This window comes from Hypanus sabinus, chromosome 21 (assembly GCF_030144855.1).
Source record: "Hypanus sabinus isolate sHypSab1 chromosome 21, sHypSab1.hap1, whole genome shotgun sequence".
Taxonomy (NCBI): Eukaryota; Metazoa; Chordata; class Chondrichthyes; order Myliobatiformes; family Dasyatidae; genus Hypanus; species Hypanus sabinus.
The window spans coordinates 14,707,146-14,731,110 of record NC_082726.1 but is presented as its reverse complement, the minus strand read 5'-3'; the positions used below and the strand labels follow the sequence as shown (position 1 = coordinate 14,731,110).

The 23,965-nt window shown below is 43.6% G+C and overlaps 1 protein-coding gene across 1 annotated transcript in view; it reads left to right on the top strand.

Moving 5' to 3' along the window:
* tbc1d2b (TBC1 domain family, member 2B) overlaps positions 1–20,889 on the top strand; it is a 109,818-nt gene extending 88,929 nt beyond the window's left edge. The window contains exons 10-13 of the mRNA XM_059946015.1: positions 13,797–13,914; positions 15,184–15,369; positions 15,626–15,747; positions 17,973–20,889. Coding sequence (XP_059801998.1) covers positions 13,797–13,914; positions 15,184–15,369; positions 15,626–15,747; positions 17,973–18,171 — 625 coding nt within the window. The 3' untranslated portion in view covers positions 18,172–20,889. The remainder of the gene's footprint in view (positions 1–13,796; positions 13,915–15,183; positions 15,370–15,625; positions 15,748–17,972) is intronic.
* The last annotated feature ends 3,076 nt before the right edge of the window (positions 20,890–23,965 follow it).

Below are 23,965 nucleotides of genomic sequence, written 5' to 3'. Positions count from 1 at the left end.
AGGGAAGCTCGTCCGCCCAGTTGGCTCCTCGCAGGCGGGCCATGAGGGCCGACTTCAGGTGACGGTGGAAACGCTCCACTAGCCCGTTCGACTGTGGGTGGTAGGCAGTGGTGTGGTGCAGCTGAGTCCCCAAAAGGCTGGCCATAGCTGACCACAGGCTGGAGGTGAACTGGGCGCATCTGTCGGAGGTAATGTGGGCTGGTACACCAAAGCGAGATATCCAGCTGGCGATCAGGGCTCGGGCGCAAGATTCGGAGGTGGTGTCGGTGAGCGGGACAGCCTCTGGCCATCTTGTGAACCAGTCCACGATAGCCAGGAGGTAACGCGCTCCGCGCGACACTGGCAGGGGGCCCACAATATCCACATGAATGTGGTCGAAACGCCGGTGGGCGGGATGGAACTGCTGCGGTGGGGCTTTGGTGTGCCGCTGCACCTTGGCCGTCTGGCAGTGCATGCACGTTTTGGCCCATTCACTGACCTGTTTGCGGAGTCCGTGCCAAACGAACCTGCTGGAAACCATCCGGACAGTTGTCCGGATGGAGGGATGCGCCAAGTTATGAATGGAGTCGAAAACGCGGCGCCGCCAGGCTGTCGGGATGACGGGGTGGGGCTGGCCGGTGGCGACGTCACAGAGTAGGGTCCTCTCACCCGGGCCCACGGGGAGGTCCTGGAGCTGCAAACCGGAGACTGCGGTTCTGTAACTCGGAATCTCCTCATTCGCCTGCTGCGCCTCTGCCAGTGCCTCAAAGTCTACCCTTTGGGAAAGGGCATGAACGGTAGGGCGAGAGAGCGCATCCGCCACGACATTGTCCTTACCCGAGACGTGCCGGACATCCGTCGTGTATTCAGAGATGTAGGACAGGTGGCGTTGCTGGCGGGACGACCAGGGGTCGGACGCTTTCATAAATGCAAAGGTAAGCGGTTTGTGGTCCGTGAACGCGGTGAAGGGCCGACCTTCTAGGAAGTACCTGAAATGCCGGATTGCCAGGTAGAGCGCCAACAGTTCCCGGTCGAAAGCACTGTATTTGAGCTCGGGTGGTCGCAGGTGTTTGCTGAAAAACGCCAGGGGTTGCCAGCGACCTGCGATGAGTTGCTCCAGCACCCCACCAACTGCCGTGTTTGATGCGTCCACTGTGAGGGCGGTAGGGGCGTCCATGCTGGGATGTACTAGCATTGCGGCGTCCGCCAAAGCTTCCTTCGTTTGAACGAAAGCGGCGGCGGACTCCTCGTCCCAGGTAATGTCCTTGCTCGGACCCGACATCAGGGCGAACAGGGGGCGCATGATCCGGGCAGCTGAAGGGAGGAAGCGGCAGTAGAAATTGACCATACCTACGAATTCCTGAAGGCCTTTGATCGTGGTAGGTCGGGGAAAGAGGCGGACCGCATCTACCTTAGCGGGCAGAGGGGTTGCCCCGTCTTTAGTAATCCTGTGGCCCAGGAAGTCAATGGTATCGAGTCCGAACTGGCATTTGGCGGGGTTGATTGTAAGACCGTACTCACTCAGTCGGGCGCAGAGTTGACGGAGGTGGGACAAATGCTCCTGACGACTGCTGCTGGCTATGAGGATGTCATCCAAATAGATGAGCGCGAAGTCCAGGTCCCGTCCCACCGCGTCCATTAACCTCTGGAACGTCTGTGCGGCATTCTTCAGGCCGAACGGCATGCGGAGGAACTCGAAAAGGCCAAACGGGGTGATGAGAGCCGTTTTGGGGACGTCGTCGGGATGCATCGGGATTTGATGGTACCCTCGGACGAGGTCTACCTTGGAGAAGATCCGTGCGCCGTGCAGGTTTGCTGCAAAGTCCTGAATGTGCGGCACAGGGTAGCGGTCCGGTGTGGTAGCCTCGTTCAGCCTGCGGTTGTCGCCGCACGGTCTCCAGCCCCCCGTCGCTTTGGGCACCATGTGCAGGGGGGAGGCCCATGGGCTGTCGGACCGCCGGATAATCCCCAATTCCTCCATCCTCTGGAACTCCTCCTTCGCCAGTCGGAGCTTGTCCGGGGGAAGCCGCTGAGCGCGGGTGTGGAGGGGTGGTCCCTGGGTCGGGATGTGGTGCTGTACGCCGTGCCTGGGCATGGCCGCTGTGAACTGCGGTGCCAGAACCGATGGGAAATCCGCCAGGACCCTGGTGAAGTCGTTGTCGGACAGTGTGATGGAGCCGAGGTGAGGGGCTGGCAACTGGGCTGCACCCAGGGAGAACGTCTGAAAGGTCTCGGCATGTACCAGTCTCTTCCTGGGCAGGTCGACCAGTAGGCTGTGAGCCCACAAAAAATCCGCACCCAGAAGCGGTTGGGCTACGGCGGTCAGTGTGAAGTCCCACGTGAACTGGCTGGAGCCGAACTGTAGCTGCACCTGACGGGTGCCATAGGTCCTTACTGTGCTGCCATTCACGGCCCTCAGGGGGACCCGGTGCTCTGCTGCGGGTGTCGTAACTCGTCGGAGGTAAAACGCTGATCTCAGCCCCAGTATTGACCAAAAACCGGCGTCCGGACCTTCTATCCCACACATACAGGAGGCTATCCCGATGGCCAGCTGCCATAGCCATCAGCGGCGGCTGGCCCTGGCGTTTCCCGGGAACTTGCAGGGCGGGCGACAACGGCGGGCTTCTGCGCCCCACCGCTGGTGGTAGAAGCACCAGTGTTCATTGGGCCGGGGGTTGGCAGGCTCTGCGGCCGGGCCTGGACTGGTTTGCTGCCGGGAGCGTGGCTGGGAGATCTGTGCGATGGATGCCCCGCTCACCTTTTTGGCGTTCCACAGCAAGTCCGCCCGGGCTGCCACCTTCCGGGGGTCACTGAAATCCGCGTCGGACAGCAGCAGGCGTATGTCCTCGGGCAGCTGCTCCAGGAATGCCTGCTCAAACATGAGGGAGGGTGTGTGTCCGTCGGCGAGAGACAACATCTCATTCATTAAAGCCGATGGAGGTCTGTCGCCCAAGCCTTCCAGGTGCAGTAAACGGGCAGCCCGCTCGTGCCGTGAGAGTCCGAAAGTCCTGAGGAGCAGGGCTTTGAATTCCGTGTACTTGCCGTCTGCCGGGGGCGACTGTACGAACTCCGCGACCTGGGCCGCTGTGTCCTGGTCGAGGGAGCTCACCACGTAGTAGTAGCGGGTGTCTTCTGAGGTGATCCGGCGAACGTGGAATTGGGCTTCGGCTTGCTGGAACTGTAGGTTCGGGCGCTGTGTCCAGAAACCCGGCAGTTTCAACGAAACCGCATGAACAGAGGCGGCGTCGGTCATTTCTGGTCCAAAAACCGTTTGGACCGTCGGGGTCACCAATTGTAGCGGTGTGCTACACGCAGCGCTAAAATTACGACACGGAGTCGGTAACTGCAGTCGAAGGAATAAACTTTATTCGAAATCTTCAGCCTCACTTTTAAGCCTCCCTCAACCTGCCCCCCATGGCGCAGAGGCTCCAAAGCTCTGTGCTCGCAAACCCCCGTAGGCTATCTAATTGTGAGTCGGTTCGGATGTGCCAGGAAATGGGTCGCCACAACACAATATTTTGGAATAACGAGGTTGTCAGAGGCACAGGGAGAGATTTTCCTTGCTCCTTTCCCCCATCCCTTCATATTGACCACTGTTTATGCAGAATCATAAAATTTGCTGTGTTCAGTTATTTGTTTCCATTCGTAGTGTTGCTGCTTTGTGAAAGAGCTACCACTTGATAAAGTCCTGTCCTAGAGACTAGCACAGAGCAGACAACTGGTAATCAGTTAGTGTTTACACAAGGAATAATCCAAGTTACGAATGATCCAAGTCACTTTCAGAGGAACATTATTAGCAAGACTGATAGTGAGATGCTGGAGGAACTCAGCAGGTCAGGCATCACCTGTGGATGAAAATGGAGAGTTGATATTTTAGGTCGAGACACTCTTCCTAGGTGTTGACTGTCCATTTTCCTCCATAAATTTGGCCTGACCCACTGAGTTCCTCCAGCATTTCTTGGGTCAACATTATCATGACATTTGATTCTAAGCCAAATCAGTAGCTCTTGCTATAAATGATCGAAAGTTTGCTCAGCAAGGAAGGTTTTGAAGAGCAATGGAGAAATTTCAGGAATTCCGAAGATGCTTTGTAAACTGAAGAGATAGCAGTCATTGGTAGAGCATGAATACCAATAGTCTGAAATGGACACATGCCAGAATCTCAGTTCTATTACTGGAGGAGGATGGAGATTGAGAGGGGCAAAAGTCCATGGAAAGACTGATGATGAAAATTTAATCAACTGGCATCACGGAGAAGCAACCACAACAGAGATCAGAAGGTTTCAGAGCATGTGGTTCCTTGGATCCGCTTTCACCAGAGAAGCTGAGGAAGCATAAAAGCCAAGTAAAGGGCATATAAGGTAGCAAAAATGAGTTAGAAGCTGGATGATTTGGAAGCTTTTAAAAACCAACAAAAGACAACTAAAGAAACTATAAGATGGGAAAAGATTAAATGTGAGAGCAAACTAGCCATTAATTTAAAGCAGGATACCAAAAGTTTTTTTCAGTTAAATAAAGAGTAAAAAGGAGGTGAGAGCTGATATTGGATCACTGGAAAATGATGCTGGTGAAGTAGTAATGGGGGACAAAGAAATGGCAGATGAACTTAATGGGTACTTTGCATCAGCCATCACTGTGGAAGGCATTAGCAATGTGCCAGAGGTCTGTGAATGTCAGGGAGCAGTAGCGAGTGACATTGCTATTGCAAAGAAAAATGTGATAGGCAAACTCAAAGGTCTTAAGGTAGATAAGTCACCTGGACCAGAGGGCTACATCTCACGAGTCCTGAGAGAAGTTGCTGAAAAGATAATGGATGCATTGGTCATGATCTTTCAAGAATCACTTGATTCTGGCATGCCAGTGGAGGAATGGAAGATTGCAAATGTCACTCCACTCTTTAAGAAGGGAGGAATGCAAAAAAAAGGAAATTATAGGCCAGTTAACCTAACCTCAGTGGTTGGGAAAGTGTTGGGAGTCTATTATTATGAATGAAGTCTTGGGGTACTTGGAGACTAATGTTAAAATAAGTCAAAGTCAGCTTGGTTTCTGTAAAGGGAAGTCTTGCCTTACAAACCTGTGGGAATTCTTTGAGGAAATAACAAGCAGGGTGGACAAAGGAGAGGCAGTGGATGCTATTTACTTAGATTTTCAGAAGGCATTTGATAAGGCGCCACGCATGAGGCTGGTTAACAAGATAAAATTCTGTGGTGTTACAGGAAAAATACTGGCATGGGTGGAGGAATGGCTAACAGGCAGGAGGTAGCGAGTGGGAACAAAAGGGGCCTTTTCTGATTGGCTGCCAGTGACTAGTGGTATTCCCCAAGGATCAGTATTGGTACTGCTACTTTTCACATTGTTTGTCAATGATTTAGATAATGGAATTAATGACTTTGTGGCAGTTTGTGGATGATAGGAAGATAGGGGAAGGGGTAGGTAGTGCTGAGGAAGCAATGCGATTGCAGCAAGACTTGGACAAATTGGAAGAATGGGCAAAAAATGACAGATGGAATACCATGTTGGGAAATGTATGATAATGAATTTTGGTAAAAGGAACAATAGTGCAGACTATTATCTAAATGTTCAAACATCAGAGGTGCAGAGGGACTTGGGAATGCTTGTGCAAGACTCCCAGAAGGTTATTTTACAGGTTGAGTCTGTAGTAAAAAAGGCAAATACAATGTTCGCATTTATTTCAAGGGGAGTAGAATATAAACGCAAAGAGATAATGCTGAGCCTTTATAAGACACTAGTCAGGTTGCACTTGGAGTATTGTCAAAAGTTTTGCACCCCATATCTCAGAAAGGATGTATTGTCATTGGAGAGAGTCCAGCGGAGATTCATGAAGATGATTCCGGGGATGAAGGAACTTTTATCAGCTTTGGGCCTGACTCACTGGAGTTTAGAAGAATGCAGGATGAATCTCATTGAAACCTACCAAATGTTGAATGGACTAGATAGGATGGATGTGGAGAGGATGTATCCTATGGTAGGGCACAGCCTCAAAATTGAGGAGTGACCTTTTAGAACAGGGATAAGGAGGAATTTTTTTTAGCCAGAGAGTAGTAAATCTGTGGAATGCTCTACGACAGACTGAAGTAGGAGGCCAAGTCGGTGGGTATATTTAAACCAGAAGTTGATTGTTTCCTGATCGGTCAGGGCATCAAAGGATATGGCAAGAAGGCAGGTGTATGGGGATCCGGGATTGGCCATGATGGAATGACGGAGCAGGCTCAGTGGGCTGAATAGCCTAATTCTGCTCCTGTGTCTTATGGTCTTAAGAACTCGAAGCAGGGAACTGAGAATGGAATGTGGAATGAGAATGGAGTGTGAAATCTGCTCATGACTGCTCCCTACTGGTCGGTAAGAAGAATGGTAAATTGGGAGCTGAGTGGATTTTGATTAATGGTAGAGGCCGCATCAACATTGTCATTCCATTGCTGTTGCTTAGGATTTTAAAATAATTTGCATTTTGAGAGGGAAAAACGGTGATTTCCAATTTACATTGCCTAGAGACTTCTATGCAAGTGATTCATAACATGATCTGTATAAGGAAGATAATGCACATATTCCTGGACAAATTAATCTAATTGAACTGCAAATTACATTTATTATGGCTTGTAGCCATTTATAGTAAAATCTCATTAAGCTAAAATGGAGATTTTTATTTCAATTGTTAATGAAGCAAATTGTGTGAAGTGGATTAACCAGATATCACTGGCAGGAATATACCAGGTTGTGAGAGGCGGGTTGTATTAAGAATTTTAAATTAAGGCAGAAGTATACTTTTGTCCAGGCCAAACCCATTCTCACATTGACCTACACTTTGTCCAGAAATACGTAGCTACAGGAACCTGCACAGTTCTTGTCTGTGCTGATTCTGGTCTTCTCCCTCACCTTTTACTGTAAATTCAAGAAGTTTATATATATATATATAAATAATATAACAATTTTCATCTGTAATTCAGATCTTTAGCCCATGGCTAGACTAAGCTTGTGTCTGGAGCTGAGTGAATCTGATGAAAGATAAAATAGACATCAACAAGTGCTAGACAACAATAAGTGCTGCCTGTCATAAAAATAGAGTACTGAAAACACTTGGATCAGGAATCATCTGGAAAGAGAAACAGAGGTCACAAACAAGAGAAAATAACTCAGCAATAAGTTAAAACAATACCACACACAAAATGCTGGTGGAACACAGCAGGCCAGGCAGCATCTATAGGGAGAAGCACTGTCGACGTTTCGGGCCGAGACCCTTCATCGGGACTAACCAAAAGGAAAGATAGTAAGAGATATGAAAGTAGTGGGGGGAGGGGGAAATGTGAAATGATAGGAGAAGACCGGAGGGGGTGGGATGAAGCCAAGAGCTGGAAAGGTGATTGGCGAAAGAGATACAGAGCTAGAGAAGGGAAAGGATCATGGGATGGGAGGCCTCAGGAGAAAGAAAGGGGAGGGGGAGCACCAGAGGGAGATGGAGAACAGGCAAACAACTAAATATGTCAGGGATGGGGTAAGAAGGGGAGGAGGGGCATTAATGGAAGTTAGAGAAGTCAATGTTCATGCCATCAGGTTGGAGGCTACCCAGTCGGTATATGAGGTATTGTTCCTCCAACCTGAGTTTGGATTCACTTTGACAATAGAGGAGGCCATGGACAGACATATCAGAATGGGAATGGGATGTGGAATTAAAATGTGTGGCCACTGGGAGATCCTGCTTTTTCTGGCGGACTGAGCGTAGGTGTTCAGCAAAACGGTCTCCCAGTCTGCGTCGGGTCTCACCAATATATGAAAGGCCACACCGGGAGCACCAGACGCAGTATACCCACCAGCCAACTCACAGGTGAAGTGTCACCTCAACTGGAAGGACTGTCTGGGGCCCTGAATGGTGGTGAGGGAGGAAGTGTAAGGGCAGGTGTAGCACTTGTTCTGTTTACAAGGATAAGTGCCAGGAGGGAGATCGGTGGGAAGGGATGGGGGGAACGAGTGGACAAGGGAGTCGCGTAGGGAGCGATCCCTGCGAAAAACAGAAAGGGAGGGGAGGGAAAAATGTGTTTGGTAGTGGGATCCCGTTGGAGGTGGCAGAAGTTATGGAGAATTATACGTTGGACCTGGAGGCTGGTGGGGTGGTAGGTAAGGACAAGGGGAACCTTATCCCGAGTGGGGTGGCGGGTGGATGGGGTGAGGGCAGATGTGCGGGAAATGGGAGAGATGCGTTCGAGAGCAGAGTTGATGATGGATGAAGGGAAGCCCCTTTGTTTAAAAAAGGAAGACATCTCCTTCGTCCTGGAATGAAAAGCCTCATCCTGAGAGCAGATGCGGTGGAGATGGAGGAATTGTGAGAAGGGGATAGCCTTTTTGCAAGAGACAGGGTGGGAAGAGGAATAGTCCAGGTAGCTGTGAGAGTCTGTAGGCTTATAGTAGATATCAGTAGATAAGCTGTCTCTAGAGATGGAGACAGAAAGATCAAGAAAGTGGAGGGAGGTGTCAGAAATGGACCAGGTAAATTTGAGGGCAGGGTGAAAGTTGGAGGCAAAGTTAATGAAGTCAACGAGCTCACCATGCATGCAAGAGGCAGCACCAATGCAGTCGTCGATGTAGCGAAGGAAAAGGGAGGATGGATACTGGTTTAGACTTGGAACATGGACTGTTCCACAAAGCAAACAAAAAAGCAGGCATAACTGGGACCCATATGGGTGCCCATGGTTACATCCTTGGTTTGGAGGAAGTGGGAGGAGCCAAAGGAGAAATTATTGAGAGTAAGAACTAATTCCACTAGACGGAGGAGAGTGGTGGTAGAGGGGAATTGGTTAGGTCTGGAATCCAAAAAAAAGTGAAGAGCTTCGAGACCATCTCGGTGGGGGATGAAGGTATATAGGGACTGGATGTCCATGGTGAAAATAAGACGGTGGGGGCCAGGGAACTTAAAATCATTGAAAAAATTCAAAGCATGAGAAGTGTCACGAACATAGGTGGGAAGAGATTGATCAAGGGGGGGATAAGACAGTGTCAAGGTATGCAGAAATGAGTTCAGTGGGGCAGGAGCAAGCTGACACAGTAGGTCTACCTGGACAGGCAGGTTTGTGGATCTTGGGTAGGAGGTAGAGACGGGAAGTGTGGGGTGTGGGAACTATGAGGTTGGAGGCAGTGGATGGGAGATCCCCAGAGCTGATAAAGTTGGTGATGGTATAGGATGTCAGCAGTAAGTTAACAATTTTGGATTCATCTGGCTAATTTGTCCTGGATGCCATGAGCTGTGACCTCCTGAAACAGTTTTCCGCATAGGACTTTGTCAGAGACTTTACCAAAGTCCACACAGACTATTCAAAGCAATCTCTCTCGTGTTATCTCCTTGCTTGTCCATCGCCCCCCCTCTGGTGCTGCTCCCCCCACCCCCTCTCTTTCTTCCATGGCCTTCTGTCTCTTTCACCAATCAACTTCTTAGCTCTTTGCTTCATCACCCACCCCCCCCCAAGTTTCACCTATCGCCTGGCGTTTCTCTCTCCTCCCCCCCCCCCCCAACTTTTAAATCTACCCCTCAGCTTTTTCTCTCCAGTCCTGCTGAAGGATTTCGGCCCAAAACATCGACTGCACTTTTTCCATAGAATCTGCCTGGCCTCATTATGTGAGAGGTAATTTCAGGTTGAAGACTCATTCTGTTTTGATCAGACCAGCTGTGATCTTAGTGAATGGTGTGATGGCTTTAGGGGCCACATATTAACAGTTTATGTTTGAATTCCAATTTGCAATAAAGTTGATGGTGTGGAATAGGCGAAGTTTGTTGAGTATTTGCCATCTAGTGGTGCTCTTCAGCAACTACTGGCTGCTGCAACATTGGAGACAGCTCTGCTATGGTTTCTTTATCCTACAAACTGGAAAAATAATTAGTTTGTTTCATGAAAGGCTTCTAACAGATCGGAAATGGTGATCAGACTCACAATTAGCTAGGTTTGTGTGTTACAGAAGATCTTGTCAGTATGTAAATGGAACTCATAACCATTCAGCCCAAAAGCTTCAACCCACCAAGCACATGCTGACCATCTATACTAATTCAATCTAGCAGCACTTTTGCCTGCAGCCTTCAATTTCTTACTAATTCTAAAAAATGTTTCTTAAAATGTTGTGGGAGTACCTCACTAAGCCAGTGCCTTTCAGGTTCCAAAAGTAATTCCTCCTCAGACCGCTTGTAAACCTGTTGTTCCTTACCCTAAAATGCCCCCCTCTCCTTCACCATTCCCAATTAGTGCCATTCCCTAAACCAAGACTTTTTCAAGGAAGAATGTGATTGGAAGTGTGTGACCTGCAAAGTACCACAGAGATCTGTGCTGAGTCCCCTACTGTTTATAAATTTACACTGGACATCAGTGTAAGGTTAGTAAAAACACAGATGAAATAAAAATCTGCTAGTGTTATTGCTGGGGGGGAGGAACTCAGGGGAGACATGTAGAAATTAATGAGGGGCATAAATACGGATGCCCCAACCAGTGGTGTAGTGTCATCAGCACTAAACTTAGAGGCTTAGAGATGGTCCTGAGTTTGAATCCAGCCACGTCCCAACCTGCACAGCACAGCAGCGCAGAAGAACAGCCAGGCAATCTACTTCCATATCTTGTCATGAAATCCCTATCCCTATCCCTGGTCAGTACAGTATCCATAGGGTCACTAAGAGTCAACGGCAACTCGTACATAAATAGGTTAGTTATTAGGAAACTTTTCCTCCGGCAGAAGTATATGAAAGTAGATAATAGATGAGGGTAAAGTGTAAGAGGTTTTGAGCTGAAGAATTTTTTCGCCCTAAAGGTGACTGGAATCTGTAATGTGTTGCCTGAGTGGGGGGTGTAGGCAGATGCTCTCACACCTTCAAGTATCACTAATACTTGAATTGCCAGCTCATTTAGGGAATGGACTCGGCTGGTAAATGGGATTGGTATAGTCTACGTGATGGTTGATATGGACATGGTGAACCAAAGAAGCTGATTTTGTGCTGTGTGGTACTATGATTAAGCTCCTCACTATCATTAACACACCAAATTTTCTGTCATCTGTTAACTTACTAATCATACCTCTTATATTCATATAAAATCAATAATGTACATCACAACAACAGGAGCAATTCCTGTGGTCCATCACTTGTCAAAGGCTTCCAGTACCAAAAGCATCTTCACCTTCTGCCTCTTATTACCATCAATTTTGGATTCAGTTGGTTAATTTGTCCTGGATGCCATGGGCTCTTGAAATGGTTTTCTGTGTAGGACCTCGTCAGAGGCTTTACCAAAGTTCGCATAGACTACATCAGCTGCACTGCCTTCATCGACACCTCTTTAAAAAACAAAAACTATTACAGATTTGTCAGACAGAATCTCACCTAATAAAGCCATGCTGGTTATCTATGATTTAATCCTGCCTTTCCAATTGTAGATTAATCTTGTCCCTCACTTTTTCCAGTTACAACCTTGTAATTGACTTATCCCTTCTGTCTTTGAATAAAGAACCACATTTGCTGTCATCCAGTTCTCTGACATATCAGCTGAAGTAAGTGAAATTTCAAAAGCCCTGTCAGGTCTTCAGAAGTTTTCTCCCTTGCCTCTCATAATGCCTGATCAGGACCTAGGACTTATCCAACTTTAAGCCTTCTGAGGCATTTAATGCTTCCTTTCTAATGATTTAGTGATTCACTGTCATCTTCCCTGAAATCTCTACTCTTTCCATCGTTAGCCCCTTGTCCTTTATATTTATAAAATGCATTGGGATTTTCCAGTCTTATCTTCCAATGATATCTTGTCTCCTTTTTACCCTCCTAATTTTCAAAATACTTCCAATACTTGTACTCCTGAAGCATCTCACCAGTTTTCAGTTCTCATCTGTCACATACTTTTTAATACAGCCCTTGATATCCTTGCACATTACCATTGTCTTATTTTCTCATTGGATGCCAATCTTCTTGTAAGCCACTGCTCCCAGTCTTTTGCCAGATCCTGTCTTGTGATATTGGTATCAGCCTTTCCCCAATTCAGCACCTCAGTTTCCTGCCATCCTTATTCCCATCTCCAAAATGCTCTCCCACTGACACTTCAATCACTTGCTCAGCTGGTCTCAGGTTTTGAACTTTTTGTGTGGTCATCCACCACATCAAAAGTATCCTCTTCATTTTCAGATTATTACAGGGTGCTAGATATTCAGAGGTTCAATGGTTCCATTTAATATCAGAAATTGTACAATGTACAACCTAAAGTTCTCACTCTCTGCAGACATCCTCGAAACAGAAGAAAAACCCCAAGTAATGAATGACAGAAGAAAAAGTAAGAACACCAAAGCCCCCATCCCCTTCCACGCACAAGCAGCATCAACTCTGCCCCCCACTTATTCTAGAATAAAGTGTCAGTGTTCCTATCACTCACCATGCAAGCAACAGCAAAGCCCCAAAGAGAGATCATGGTACATCCAAAACTAACTGTTCACTCCAACATCTCAACATCCCTCAGCAGTCTCTCTCACTAAAACAAGGAAGAGGCAGCATTCACTCCTTCCACAGCGACAGGGGAGACAACAGTCGCCATGTCGATGTTACAGTCGGTCTGAAGCTTTACTTTTTATTTTGAGTTTCCTGACTCAAAAGTCAGCAGCAAACTCTCCCTCACCATCAAGAGAGAGAGCAAACGATCTCTATCAAACTTGTTGTATCAAATTTCCTCTGAAGTTGAATTGTGTGGTCACATTCGGCTGAAATATAATCAAGTTCTGTAAGTAACAGGGATCAGATTTTATGAAGTTACCAGTGTGAGCTCTCTTCACACTTTCCTCCCTTTTCTAACACCTGACAAGGCAGCACTATCAGGATTATGTTGAGGAAAGGCCAATCGTTTGATGTTTATGACGCATCTGGAGATTAGGGGAGTTGTAGTTTCACTTGAAAGCACAGGCTCCATCTGGAGGCTTAGTTTTGATGGGTTGGAGATGGAAAATGTGATTGAAATTTATATCTTCAGGAACCAAACTCTACTTTCCACGTGGTGTAAGTAAATATTTAACAAAAAAAAGAGAACAGAATAGCTAGATCAGCGAATATTAAATTGCAGATCACTCATCTTTCCCTGGAGATAATGAACCATAAATGAGTCACAGTCACAACACGAAGACAGTCTTTCAGCCCATTGAGTGTATGGTAACAGTTACATCCCCACATTCCCATCAGCCCACCCTATAGATTCTAGGTTGCAGTACAATCTAAATACAAGAATAAAGATGTCTGCATCTAGAAAATTACATATGGGGCTTGTCTCCCTGCCTAAATAAAGGATTGCAACAAAACATTCACAAGATCATTGCCATGGTAGGGTACATTATCCTTTGTGAAGAAATTAGCTGGATTAAACTTTAACTAAGTGGATAGCTCTGAAGCTCTTTCACAGGCAAGATCAGTGGGGGTTGCCTCTTGTGCTGTACGAGTCTATCAATAAATTGGTGGTATAATTGGGAAATGAACATCTACTATTGTGTATTAATTGAAGCTTTCACTCAAAAAATAAAGTGACAATCCTTGAGAAAGTATGGTATATCTGATGTTGGATTTGGTTTGCTCTCGTACATTTCCGCAAGTGAATGCACCAAGTTATGAAAGTTTGATTACAGTGCCACTGGGATTAGTTATGTTTATTTGTGGGTAATTAAATTTTTAATAACACTGAGATTACAGGTGTGGATGGTTTAATGAACCTGGAGTCAGTGCATAGGGAATGTAATTGTTTCTGTTGAACACAACTTCCTAGCAAGGGTGAAGAAGTAATGAGCTTGCATTAAGATATATGAAACCTTCCACGTAGGTTGGCTGCGATAGCACTTCTATACCTGGAACAAGAGGAAGCATTTTGGTGCCTTGTTGCCATTACTGAGTGTTTTATGACTCCAGACTATTACACAAAGAACCTGCTTGGGTCACAGGTAAGATAATTGTATGTTTGCTTATTCTTAATTCAACTACAATAAACTCCTGCTTGAGTTTGATTTAATTCTGTAGGTGGTGCAGTAATGAGAAAAGATTAAGCTTTTCTCAAACCCCCTGTTTGTATTGTCCAGAATTCTCAAGAGGAACATCATGTAATTGTTCTGCTAATTGAAGAGACTGGACATTTATTAATACCTGAAAGAAATAAACCGAGCTAGGACTGTGAAAACATATCAAACAAGTTAGTTAGGGATTTCTCCAATATTATACATAGTAGTGAGTATGAAAGGTGAACTGCGGTTCTTTAGGATGAGAGCTGAGATGAGGTTGACAACAAATTAGCTATCCTGTTTACTGGAAATATGCAGAGCAGTTACCAGCAGTAATGACGTTCACAATAGTGCTGTGCTTACACACAGAATTTTGATAGCACTGCATGTGAACACCAGGAAGTTTGATAGTACAGGCATGTGTTTTCTACACACAGGTTTAGGGGACTCAAAGACAATACATTCTCAAATTCCACATGCAGGCTCAGCTGTGTGATGCTGGCTGTCATCTTCAAGGTTTGATGAAGGGGATGTCCCCAGTAGACTCTGAATCAGTATGGTGCTCTGAACAGATTGCTACCTACAATATCTGTTCAGTTCATGCCAAGAAGCAGAAGAGGCACAAGACTGATCTTTAGGATTGAGTTATTTATGGAAAGGGAAATACAAACCCTACATCTCAGATACAAAACAAGTCAATGTTTACAACACAGTCTGCATGTGGGTCATTTAAATGCTTTAACATGCCCTTGGTTTCCTCCACATCATGGATAAGTTAGGTTGGATGAAGCTCTGTGTGACCATCTATTAAACATGTGAAGAAGATAGACTATTAACTGTGTGTATACCCTTCATGGCATGATTCTTCTGCATTCTGAAGTTCCCTGATCTTCTCAAGGCTCAAACATCTAGAATGAATGACTAGCCACTCACAACCTTCTGGTAGAGAATTCCAAATAATCCCAACATTCTGAAATAAATTTTTTAGTTTAGTATTTCAGATAAAGTTATCATCGGCCTATGCAGTTGTATAAACATATCCCATAGCAAAATCTGAACAGCAATGTTTCCTTCCATGCCCTAGCCATCACCCTCACTGTAGCCCTTTATTAAAAGCACTTCATTAGAAACTTACTAACTTTTTTGCACTCCCAGGATGTGAAAGGTGCTTCATTTTAACATTAATACTCCATGATGTTACTTTCTTTACATCAGGTTGACCAGCGGGTGTTCAAGGACTTGCTGAGTGAGAAATTACCACGGTTACATGCACATTTTGAACAATACAAGGTGGATTTTTCACTCATCACATTTAACTGGTTCCTTGTGGTATTTGTGGACAGTATTGTCAGTGACATCTTGTTCCGTATCTGGGATTCGTTCCTGTATGAAGGTCCAAAGGTACAGTAAAAAAATTCACCTCTTTGTAATGGGAACCTTTACAGTAATGTCACAGTAAGGAGTTTGCTTTTTTCATTGGAATCTCTTTGATACAACGGAAATATTGATGCCTAGTACACGTCATAATTTATTTCATTGATTTGTGTTTTAAAACCCAATTTAGAAACTCCTGTCATTTCAATTTTGCTTGCAGTGTTTGACACCAGCAACACAAATTACCATTTTAATATTTGTCATTTTTCTGTGTCGTGCACAGGTTATATTTCGATATGCACTTGCAGTCTTCAAATTTAAGGAGGATGAGTTTCTAAAGCTTCAGGATTATATGTCCATATTCAAGTATCTGAGATACTTCACTCGCACTATTCTTGATGCACGGTAAGCTCTATGATGGTCTCCTGAGCTGAACAATTTCATACCTTTCCATTTTAGATCCATCTTCTCCTGAATATTTATCTGTTTATAAAGAGAGACTGATCTGATTTAACTGCAAGTTATTTAATTTTTCAGTTTTCATTTTCTTACTTTAACAAACCCAGCACCCTGTTGGCTCTGTAGTTTGTCTCTGGCTCCTGGGCCTGGTGCATTCTGTGTGGAGGTTGTATGTTCTCCTTTGACCATGTGGATTTCCTCAGGGTGTTCTAATTTTTTCCCCATGTCCCAAGACCTACAGGTTAGTAGGTTAATTGGAGACTGTAAATTCCTGCAGGTATGTAGGTGATGGGAAAGCTGAAGGGAATGTGGGGAGAATGAAATGGATGGTTGGTGATTGGCATGGAGTCTCTTTATGCTTAATGACTCTATCTCTACTAGAAGGTTTAAATTTGTTAGTCAGATGAAAAACTAAGGAAAGCCTGCTGCTGTTGAAAATTGGAACAAAATCTGAGATTACAGGTGTGCAAGAATCAGTTATGTACTTCAGTGAAGGACAGGCTGAGATTGCATAGACTCTTGTGACTGAGTTGAAGAAAGCAAACAAGAGGGGGTGAATGGAATGGATATATTTTATGGAAAATCTAGAAAGGAAAAATCTAGTGAGTAAAATATCCTACTATTGAGAAAATAAAAGGCCCTGTTGATAACAAATATAGCTGATTTTAAGACCCTCCAACTACAGAAGAATTCCAAACAGCAGATTGAATTTAATTCAAAAGCAAAATATGGCAGATCTGAAATCTAGACAGAAAATGCTAGGAGATTCCTAATATGTTTGGGCAAACATTTTATTCTGACCACACAAAGCCCTAGTTAGTATAAATAGTTTAAATAGTTATAGCCATTTAACTCAAGGTCATTTTGACCTTGGAAGAATTTCAGGATAGATATAGAAAATTCTAAATTATTTTAGTTAGTACTACCTGGAAGGTAGAAGACTATTGAGTAACCTGATTAAAAATTTAAAGGGAACTAGTGGGTATATACAAGCTTGGAACTATTTCATAATTAAATTTGGATGTGGATGACCGTGTATCAAGGAAATGATAACCAGTAACAATATACCATTTTAGTTGACATATTGGGTGTGATCTCAATAACGAAAAAGGTGTAAAGAACTAAGTGCCCTACTAGCTCAATTTCCCTGTGTTATGGCAGAAAAAAGTCTTGTGTTTATGAAAACCTTTCATGTCTTTGAGACATTAGCAACCAATGAAAGAATTTATGTTGTCACTGTGATAAAGAAAATAATGTAGCAAACAAGTTGCACAGCAGGCTCTTCCAAACAGCAGTGATAATGACCAGTGATGGCATGGCAGTCAGAGGACTCTTGCTTTTCTTCTAAGTACTGTCACAGGTTCTGCTAAATCTCAGAGAAAGCAGCCAAAGCCTTGGTTTACAGTTTCATAAACACACACAACTTTGACAGTGCAGCACTCCGTTGGTGCTACATTGAGTCTAGATTTTTTGTCTCCAATTCTCAAGAGAGGATTGAAGTCACATGTTTCCCACTGAGATTGAGAATGCTATCTATTGACTCATAGCTGTAAAGATCAAGGAAGATAATGGCTAGTTAAGAGACTGATGAGTGGGTTGATTGAGGAAATATTGGACTGATGAGACTCATTTCCACTGGTATTTATAGTCAACTGAAACGTATGGACAAGGATGCGGTAAGGATATCTCTTCTTGTGGGTAAACTCTAAAAATAATGGGTTACTATTTAAGTGAGATGAGGGGACCTTTTTTTGTTTCTCTTGGGTTTTGGGTCAGTATTTTTAAGGCAGAGGTAGCTAGACATTTGATAAGTAAGTGAATGTTATTGGGGTTGATAGGAATATAGAATTGAAATTAAAATCAGATCTGCCATGATCTTAATAAATGGAGAAGCAACTTGAGGAGCCACCTGTTCCTAATTTGCGAGTTCCTTCTGGCCCTACAAGCTATCCTGGTTTGTGAACAGATGCCATTGCATGTTATGTGTATGTTCAAGATGAGCCACAGGCTCTTTATCCCCTCCTTTATGTATTAGTTGCACGATTGTGATGAAGTCAAACCATTGTGTGTAATTTTCAATGAGCTGATGAGAGCAACGGGACAAAAGGAAGAAAAACTACCAGATCGTTTCTCGTTGTATTTATTACCAGTATAATTGTTTTGTTTTCTAGAAAACTTACCTACATTGCGTTTGCGGACATGAATCCCTTTCCAATGCGCCTGATCCAGAGTCGCCGAGCTTTCCACTTGGAGAAAGTGCGCCTGGAGTTGAGTGAATTGGAAGTAATACGCCAGGATTTTCTCCGGGAACGTGAAACTGCAACACCTGAGAGGAGAGATGTCATCAGTGATGATGATGAGGACACCTAGTTGCATATTCAGGCTCGCCATAAGAACTCGGGATTAGTTAAAGAACTAGGAACATGAGGAAAGCTTGCTTTCCACTTAGATTTGTCATGTTTGAGTCCCAAGGTTACTCAGCAGCTAAATCTGTCTGCTGCTGTTAATAATATACTTTTAAAAAATAGTTCCCTGGTTCTCAGCTGGGCCAGAAGATGGGCAGCCTTGCAAGAAAATGCAGAGAAAATCTTTCTCATCCCGTCTTATAAGCAAACCCACCTTTTGTCTCCCATTTCTTTAGCCATTTATCAGGACTCCACTTTCTATTGAATGTTATTTGGAGGTAGTTGCTCTTTCAAATTTAAAACATTGATGAGTGTTTCTTCTAAAGTTTAATCATGTCGATGCTCATGAAGAAATATGCTGGGTGTATTTCTCTTTAATTTCACACATTGAAAGACTGTTTCAAACTCACAGTGCAAATGTGTCAGGTATGCACTTAAAACACTGTGCTAGCTTTGTGCTCTTTGTGATGGCAAAGAAATGTATGTTTTAGTTATTCACTCATGGGACCAATCTTAAAATTCTGACAGCAAGTGTTATTTGGAAATCTTGTTCAGTGTGACTTTCATCTGTAGTTCTTTGTGTTTTACATGTCAATATTTTGGGAAGCAGGCTTCCTTAACCAAAAACATAGGGTTTGGGAGAGAGGAGTGCCTTAAAATCTCTCAACATGATGTGATGTCCCTTTAAATGATGAGAAAAGGGAAACTGGGCTCTTTGATTTATTTTAGTCATCCTTGCTGAGACTATCATTTCACTACAATATTATGTATTGAAAATCTGGTTGATAAATCTTGGTTTAAGCTTTGTTTCCAATAAGGATATTCAGCCGAAGTATGATTATATGTTTACATTCAGAATGAACTTGCTGTACAGTGATAAGGAATAGCAATTAGCCCACTCAACTTTATTAAGAACTTGAATTATTCTGGGTTTTTTTGCTTATTTTGTACAAAATGTCATTTGCATGTGTGCATCTTCTGATACAATCTATTGAAAATAGTCTCCTCAGATGATAGAACCTGAATTTGATGTATCTTAAGGACTTAAATGGTAACTAGTAGTTAATAATCTATCTTCCAATGATATGAAGATGTCTAGAGGGACTAAGGTTGATTTGAATTATTTTTGTTTTGAAGTTTCATTTGCTCATACCCGTCAATGTCTATTTGAATACAAGGTTGGAAGAATGCAACTGCATCACAGAACCTCTCGAGTGCACTTTGTTCCTTGTTGTCCTTAAAGAGTTGAGCTACAGTATACGGTTATAAAGTACTATACAGTTCTCTGACTTGAAATATGATCCTCACAATTTCTTTAGTTTAGAATGATCACATGTAATGGCGTTAACAATAGTAGCCATTTTTATATACCTTGAGCAACTGGGCTCTGTCAGCTGAGTTATTGTGGATTCTTTCCATATGCACAGTTTTGAGTCTTAATGTATCTATGTATGTTATATATCTGTATAACCAGCACCTAAAGAAAGCAAGATATAAAAGTAATGTTGTACACAGAGCGGTAACTTTTATTTTTGTGACAGAAAAATGATTCATTGCAGTTATTCTCAACACGTTAAAGGAAGATCACAATTTTGTTTTGTCTGTTTTCTTGTGAAGCTTTACTATTCTGAAGATTAAAATTATTTTACTACCATTAAGTGCCTTTAGAAATTTTCAGAGTTTAGAAAATGCTGCAATTAGTAAAGAAGTCAGAAACCAGGGGAAATGGATTTAATCATCAGTAGAAGGATTAAATCTGCAACAGAACTTTTCTTTCTGGACTTCAGCATCTTGACAAGGGATCTCTGAAGCAATTAGCTTTGGTCCTTGTCATAGACTGTGTTCCCGGCCACTTTTCTCTTTATAGCCCTTTCAAGTTGAGCCAGACTTTTCACAATCATTATGTTGTGTTTGACCATGAGATGAGCTTCTGCCAGTGTATTCACTCAATCATCAGCATTCCCCTGCTCCATATCTGTTACCTTCAAACTTAACTCTTCCAATAATCTTCCAGCTACTGTAAATGCGTTCAGTCAAAATACTGCCTGTACTTTTTTACTTCTCCAATGCTCAATCACCCATTGTGATTATTGACTTTCTGTTAATTTCTTCCCTTGTTTTCCTTGTTCTCAAAACCATAAAACACTGGCTACACCACAGGAAGAGGCCATTTGACCTACAGTGTCTGTGCTGGCTCTTTTCCAGAGCAATTTGTTCTTTCCATCCCAGCCCCTTTTCTGCAGTCTTTCAAATTATTCCTTGCTAAGAAGGCCATCACAGAACATGCCTCCACTACACTGTCTGGCTGAGCATTTTGGATTCCAAATGCAAACAATGTAAAATATTTTCCCCTGTAACTCTTGATTCTCTTCCCCTCTATTTTGTTTCCATGTGAATCTTTTACAGTCCAGCTTACAGTATGGTCTTTGACCTGAGATGCACTTTCCAGAGATTCTGCCTAATCTATGTTTCTACTGCTTCCTGTTTGGTTCTGACTTTCAGCATCTACCCTTTTTGACTTCATGTTTTTCTTTTCTGACAAGTTTCGGTTAATTTTTGCAAGTAGTAATTGCAGCCTGTTTAAGGCAAATCAATTCTATTCAATATACACAAAATGGTGGAGGAACTTAGCTGGTCAGGCTGCATCTATGGAAATGAATAAACAGTCGACGTTTTGGATCGAGACCCTTCGTCAGGACTGATTAGTTCTATTTTCTGGATTTAAGCAAAGTGTACAACAAGTGTGTTGTAAGTACTGGCTAAATGTTCAGATCAAATGGTAGACTAGCATATGGCTGAAGCAACCATATATTAACAAGTTTTGCTAGTTTGATCTGCCTGTTATACAATGGGTTGATATGTACATTTTAACATCTACCACCAGAACAAGAAACACTTGCCCCTGCTGTTTTTGACCCATTCACTTGTCATATAGGTGAATTAAAATTTCAACAGGAAACACTACAAATACAAGTTCCCCACCACTGGTGTTGATGAATCAGCTTCTATTTACTCAAGTCATTTGTCCCATTGAGACGCTTTGCAATAACACTCCACCCTGCGCCTGACTAACCTGTTGAATCGAGCAACTGAGCACCAAACAATCAGTTTTAAACATTGGCATGAAATTGGTTTTGAAGTAGTGAGGGGGGCGGTGTCAAAGGGATGGATGAGGCAAAGGGAAATCTCTTTGAGTAGATCCTTGGTTGCTATGGGGATAAGCTGTAGGTGAGGCCATCTGCTGGACGAGTTAATAGTGACAGAGAGAGAGAACAAGTTCAGAGCACAAAAACAGGAATGTCAAAGTCATTAAGTGGCAGGTCTCTGGGACATACCCAGCAGGTCAGGGTGTGGTGGTAGAGACAGCATGAGAACAGGCCCTTCATCCTGATTCATTCACGCTGAATGAGATTCCTATCTGTACCAATCCCATTTCCCTGCACTTAACCAATGACACTCATCCCTTCCCAACCATGTACCTGCCCAAATACTTTTCCAAATGCTATAATCCTACCTGCCTGTGCCACCTCCTCTTGTTTCAAACCATGCTGTGGAAAAACTTGTCTCTCAGATTTCCTTTAAATATCTCCCTTCACCTTGTCTTATTTCCTCCAGTTTTAGACTACCCTATCCTTGGAAGAAATACTGACCTCACCATATCGCTGCCCTCTATGTATGTACCCATGAGCCTCTGTGGTCATTCATCAGCTTCTTGCACTCCAGGTAGAATCCCAGTTTATCTAATGTCTCCTTGTAACTAAAGTTCTCCATTCCAGGAAACATGCTGGTGAAATTCCTCTGCACTCACTTTAGTGTTATCACTACCGTTCTATAGTGTGGTAGCTGTGTGACCTAACCCATGTTGACACAACTTTTATCCTCAATACCCTGGCTCTGAACAGCTTAGCCACCACATTATCCACTGTGTCACCATTTTCAGGGAGCTATGAACTTGCACCCCAAGGAATTTGCCAGAAATACTCAACAAGACAGGCAGGAGAGGAATGCCAATGAAGGTTTCAAGGCACCTGGAATACTTCCATCAGGTGCCCTTTGACCTTTTTGCCACAACAGAGTTTAGTTTGATCTTGTTTACTGACTCTCCAGTTTTCTATATACAATAAAGTCACAGAGCTATAACAATAAAATTTATTCCTGAAAAGTCCAAGTGATCTGAATGAACGTCTTATGTTATCCTTGTGGAACTTATTAGATCTAAACTTCTAAAGAGCAAACACGAGGAAATCTGCAGATGCTGGAAATTCAAACAACACACACAAAATGCTGGTGGAAGACAGCAGGCCAGGCAGCATCTATAAGGAGAATCACTGTCGACGTTTCGGGCCGAGACCCTTCGTCAGGACTAACTGAAAGGAAAGATAGTAAGAGATTTGAAAGTAGTGGGGGGAGGGGGAAATGCAAAATGATAGGAGAAGACTGGAGGGGGTGGGATGAAGCTAAGAGCTGGAAAGGTGATTGGCGAAAGTGATACAGAGCTGGAGAAGGGAAAGGATCATGGGACGGGAGGCCTTGGGAGAAAGAAAGAGTGGGGGGGGAAGCACCAGAGGGAGATGGAGAACAGGCAAACAACTAAATATGTCAGGGATGGGGTAAGAAGGGGAGGAGGGGCATTAACGGAAGTTAGACAAGTCAATGTTCATGCCATCAGGTTGGAGGCTACCCAGCCGGTATATAAGGTGTTCCTCCAACCTGAGTTTGGATTCATTTTGACAGTAGAGGAGGCCATGGATAGACATACCAGAATGGGATGTGGAATTAAAATGTGTGGCTTCTGGGAGATACTGCTTTCTTTGGTGGACAGAGTGTTGGTGACCATTTTAATGAAGAGGAAGATTAATATTTGATAGCATTAAAAGTGGAGATTGCTGACAGCTTATGTTCCACTTCTTCTTGAGCCCACCATGCAGCCACATACTCGAGGTGCCACCAGGAGTCAGTGGCTTAATACTGAAAAAGGAATAAAATTTATTACCTATAAAAACATTTTATAAAATTCCTAGTTTCTACATGCTTTAGCATGGGACTGAAGCAATTACTACTTGGGAGTATTGATGGTGAATGAATGTCTTCATCTACTTCACGTTTGTTACTCATGTAGTGGAATGAATGAACCAATGCTTCACTTGGGCCACTGGAGTAAATATTTCGGGGCAATTGTGATTCATGCTCACCATGGGGGTGTTTAAAGCAGAGTTAAATGGGTGGGTGGGCTGTGTGTGGGTTTGAGGAGAAAATTGATAATGAATATTCACCATAAGTGAATTTATGGATATTTTTCATACAAATACTTTCTGTTAAATATTTGGTATTTCAGTTATTTGTGTGAACAATATTCCGTGTAGTTGACAGTGTCATCATGATTACTATAAAACAGAAGTCACATTATTTCCATTAAGAAGTCCCAGGGAGGTGAACTTTCCATGAAATACAGAAGGAATCCAAAAACCTATAAGTAATAGATGCTCAAGGCAGATTATACTACCCCTCCAAAGATATTATTCAAAACTATAATGGCAGTTTCACCTTGTCACTGTCCTTCTCGGCCTGTGACATTTCACATGCAGTTCCACTGACATGTATCAGTAGAATACTAATTTCCACTTTCAGCAACTTAGTCCCTATTCCTGGGGAAAGTCTTTCCAAACCGTCTTCATCGGTGTCAGGGCATCCCAATGTGTTTACAATCAACCAAGTGCTTTAAATGGGTATTACATACAGATTCTGAGAAACACAGCACC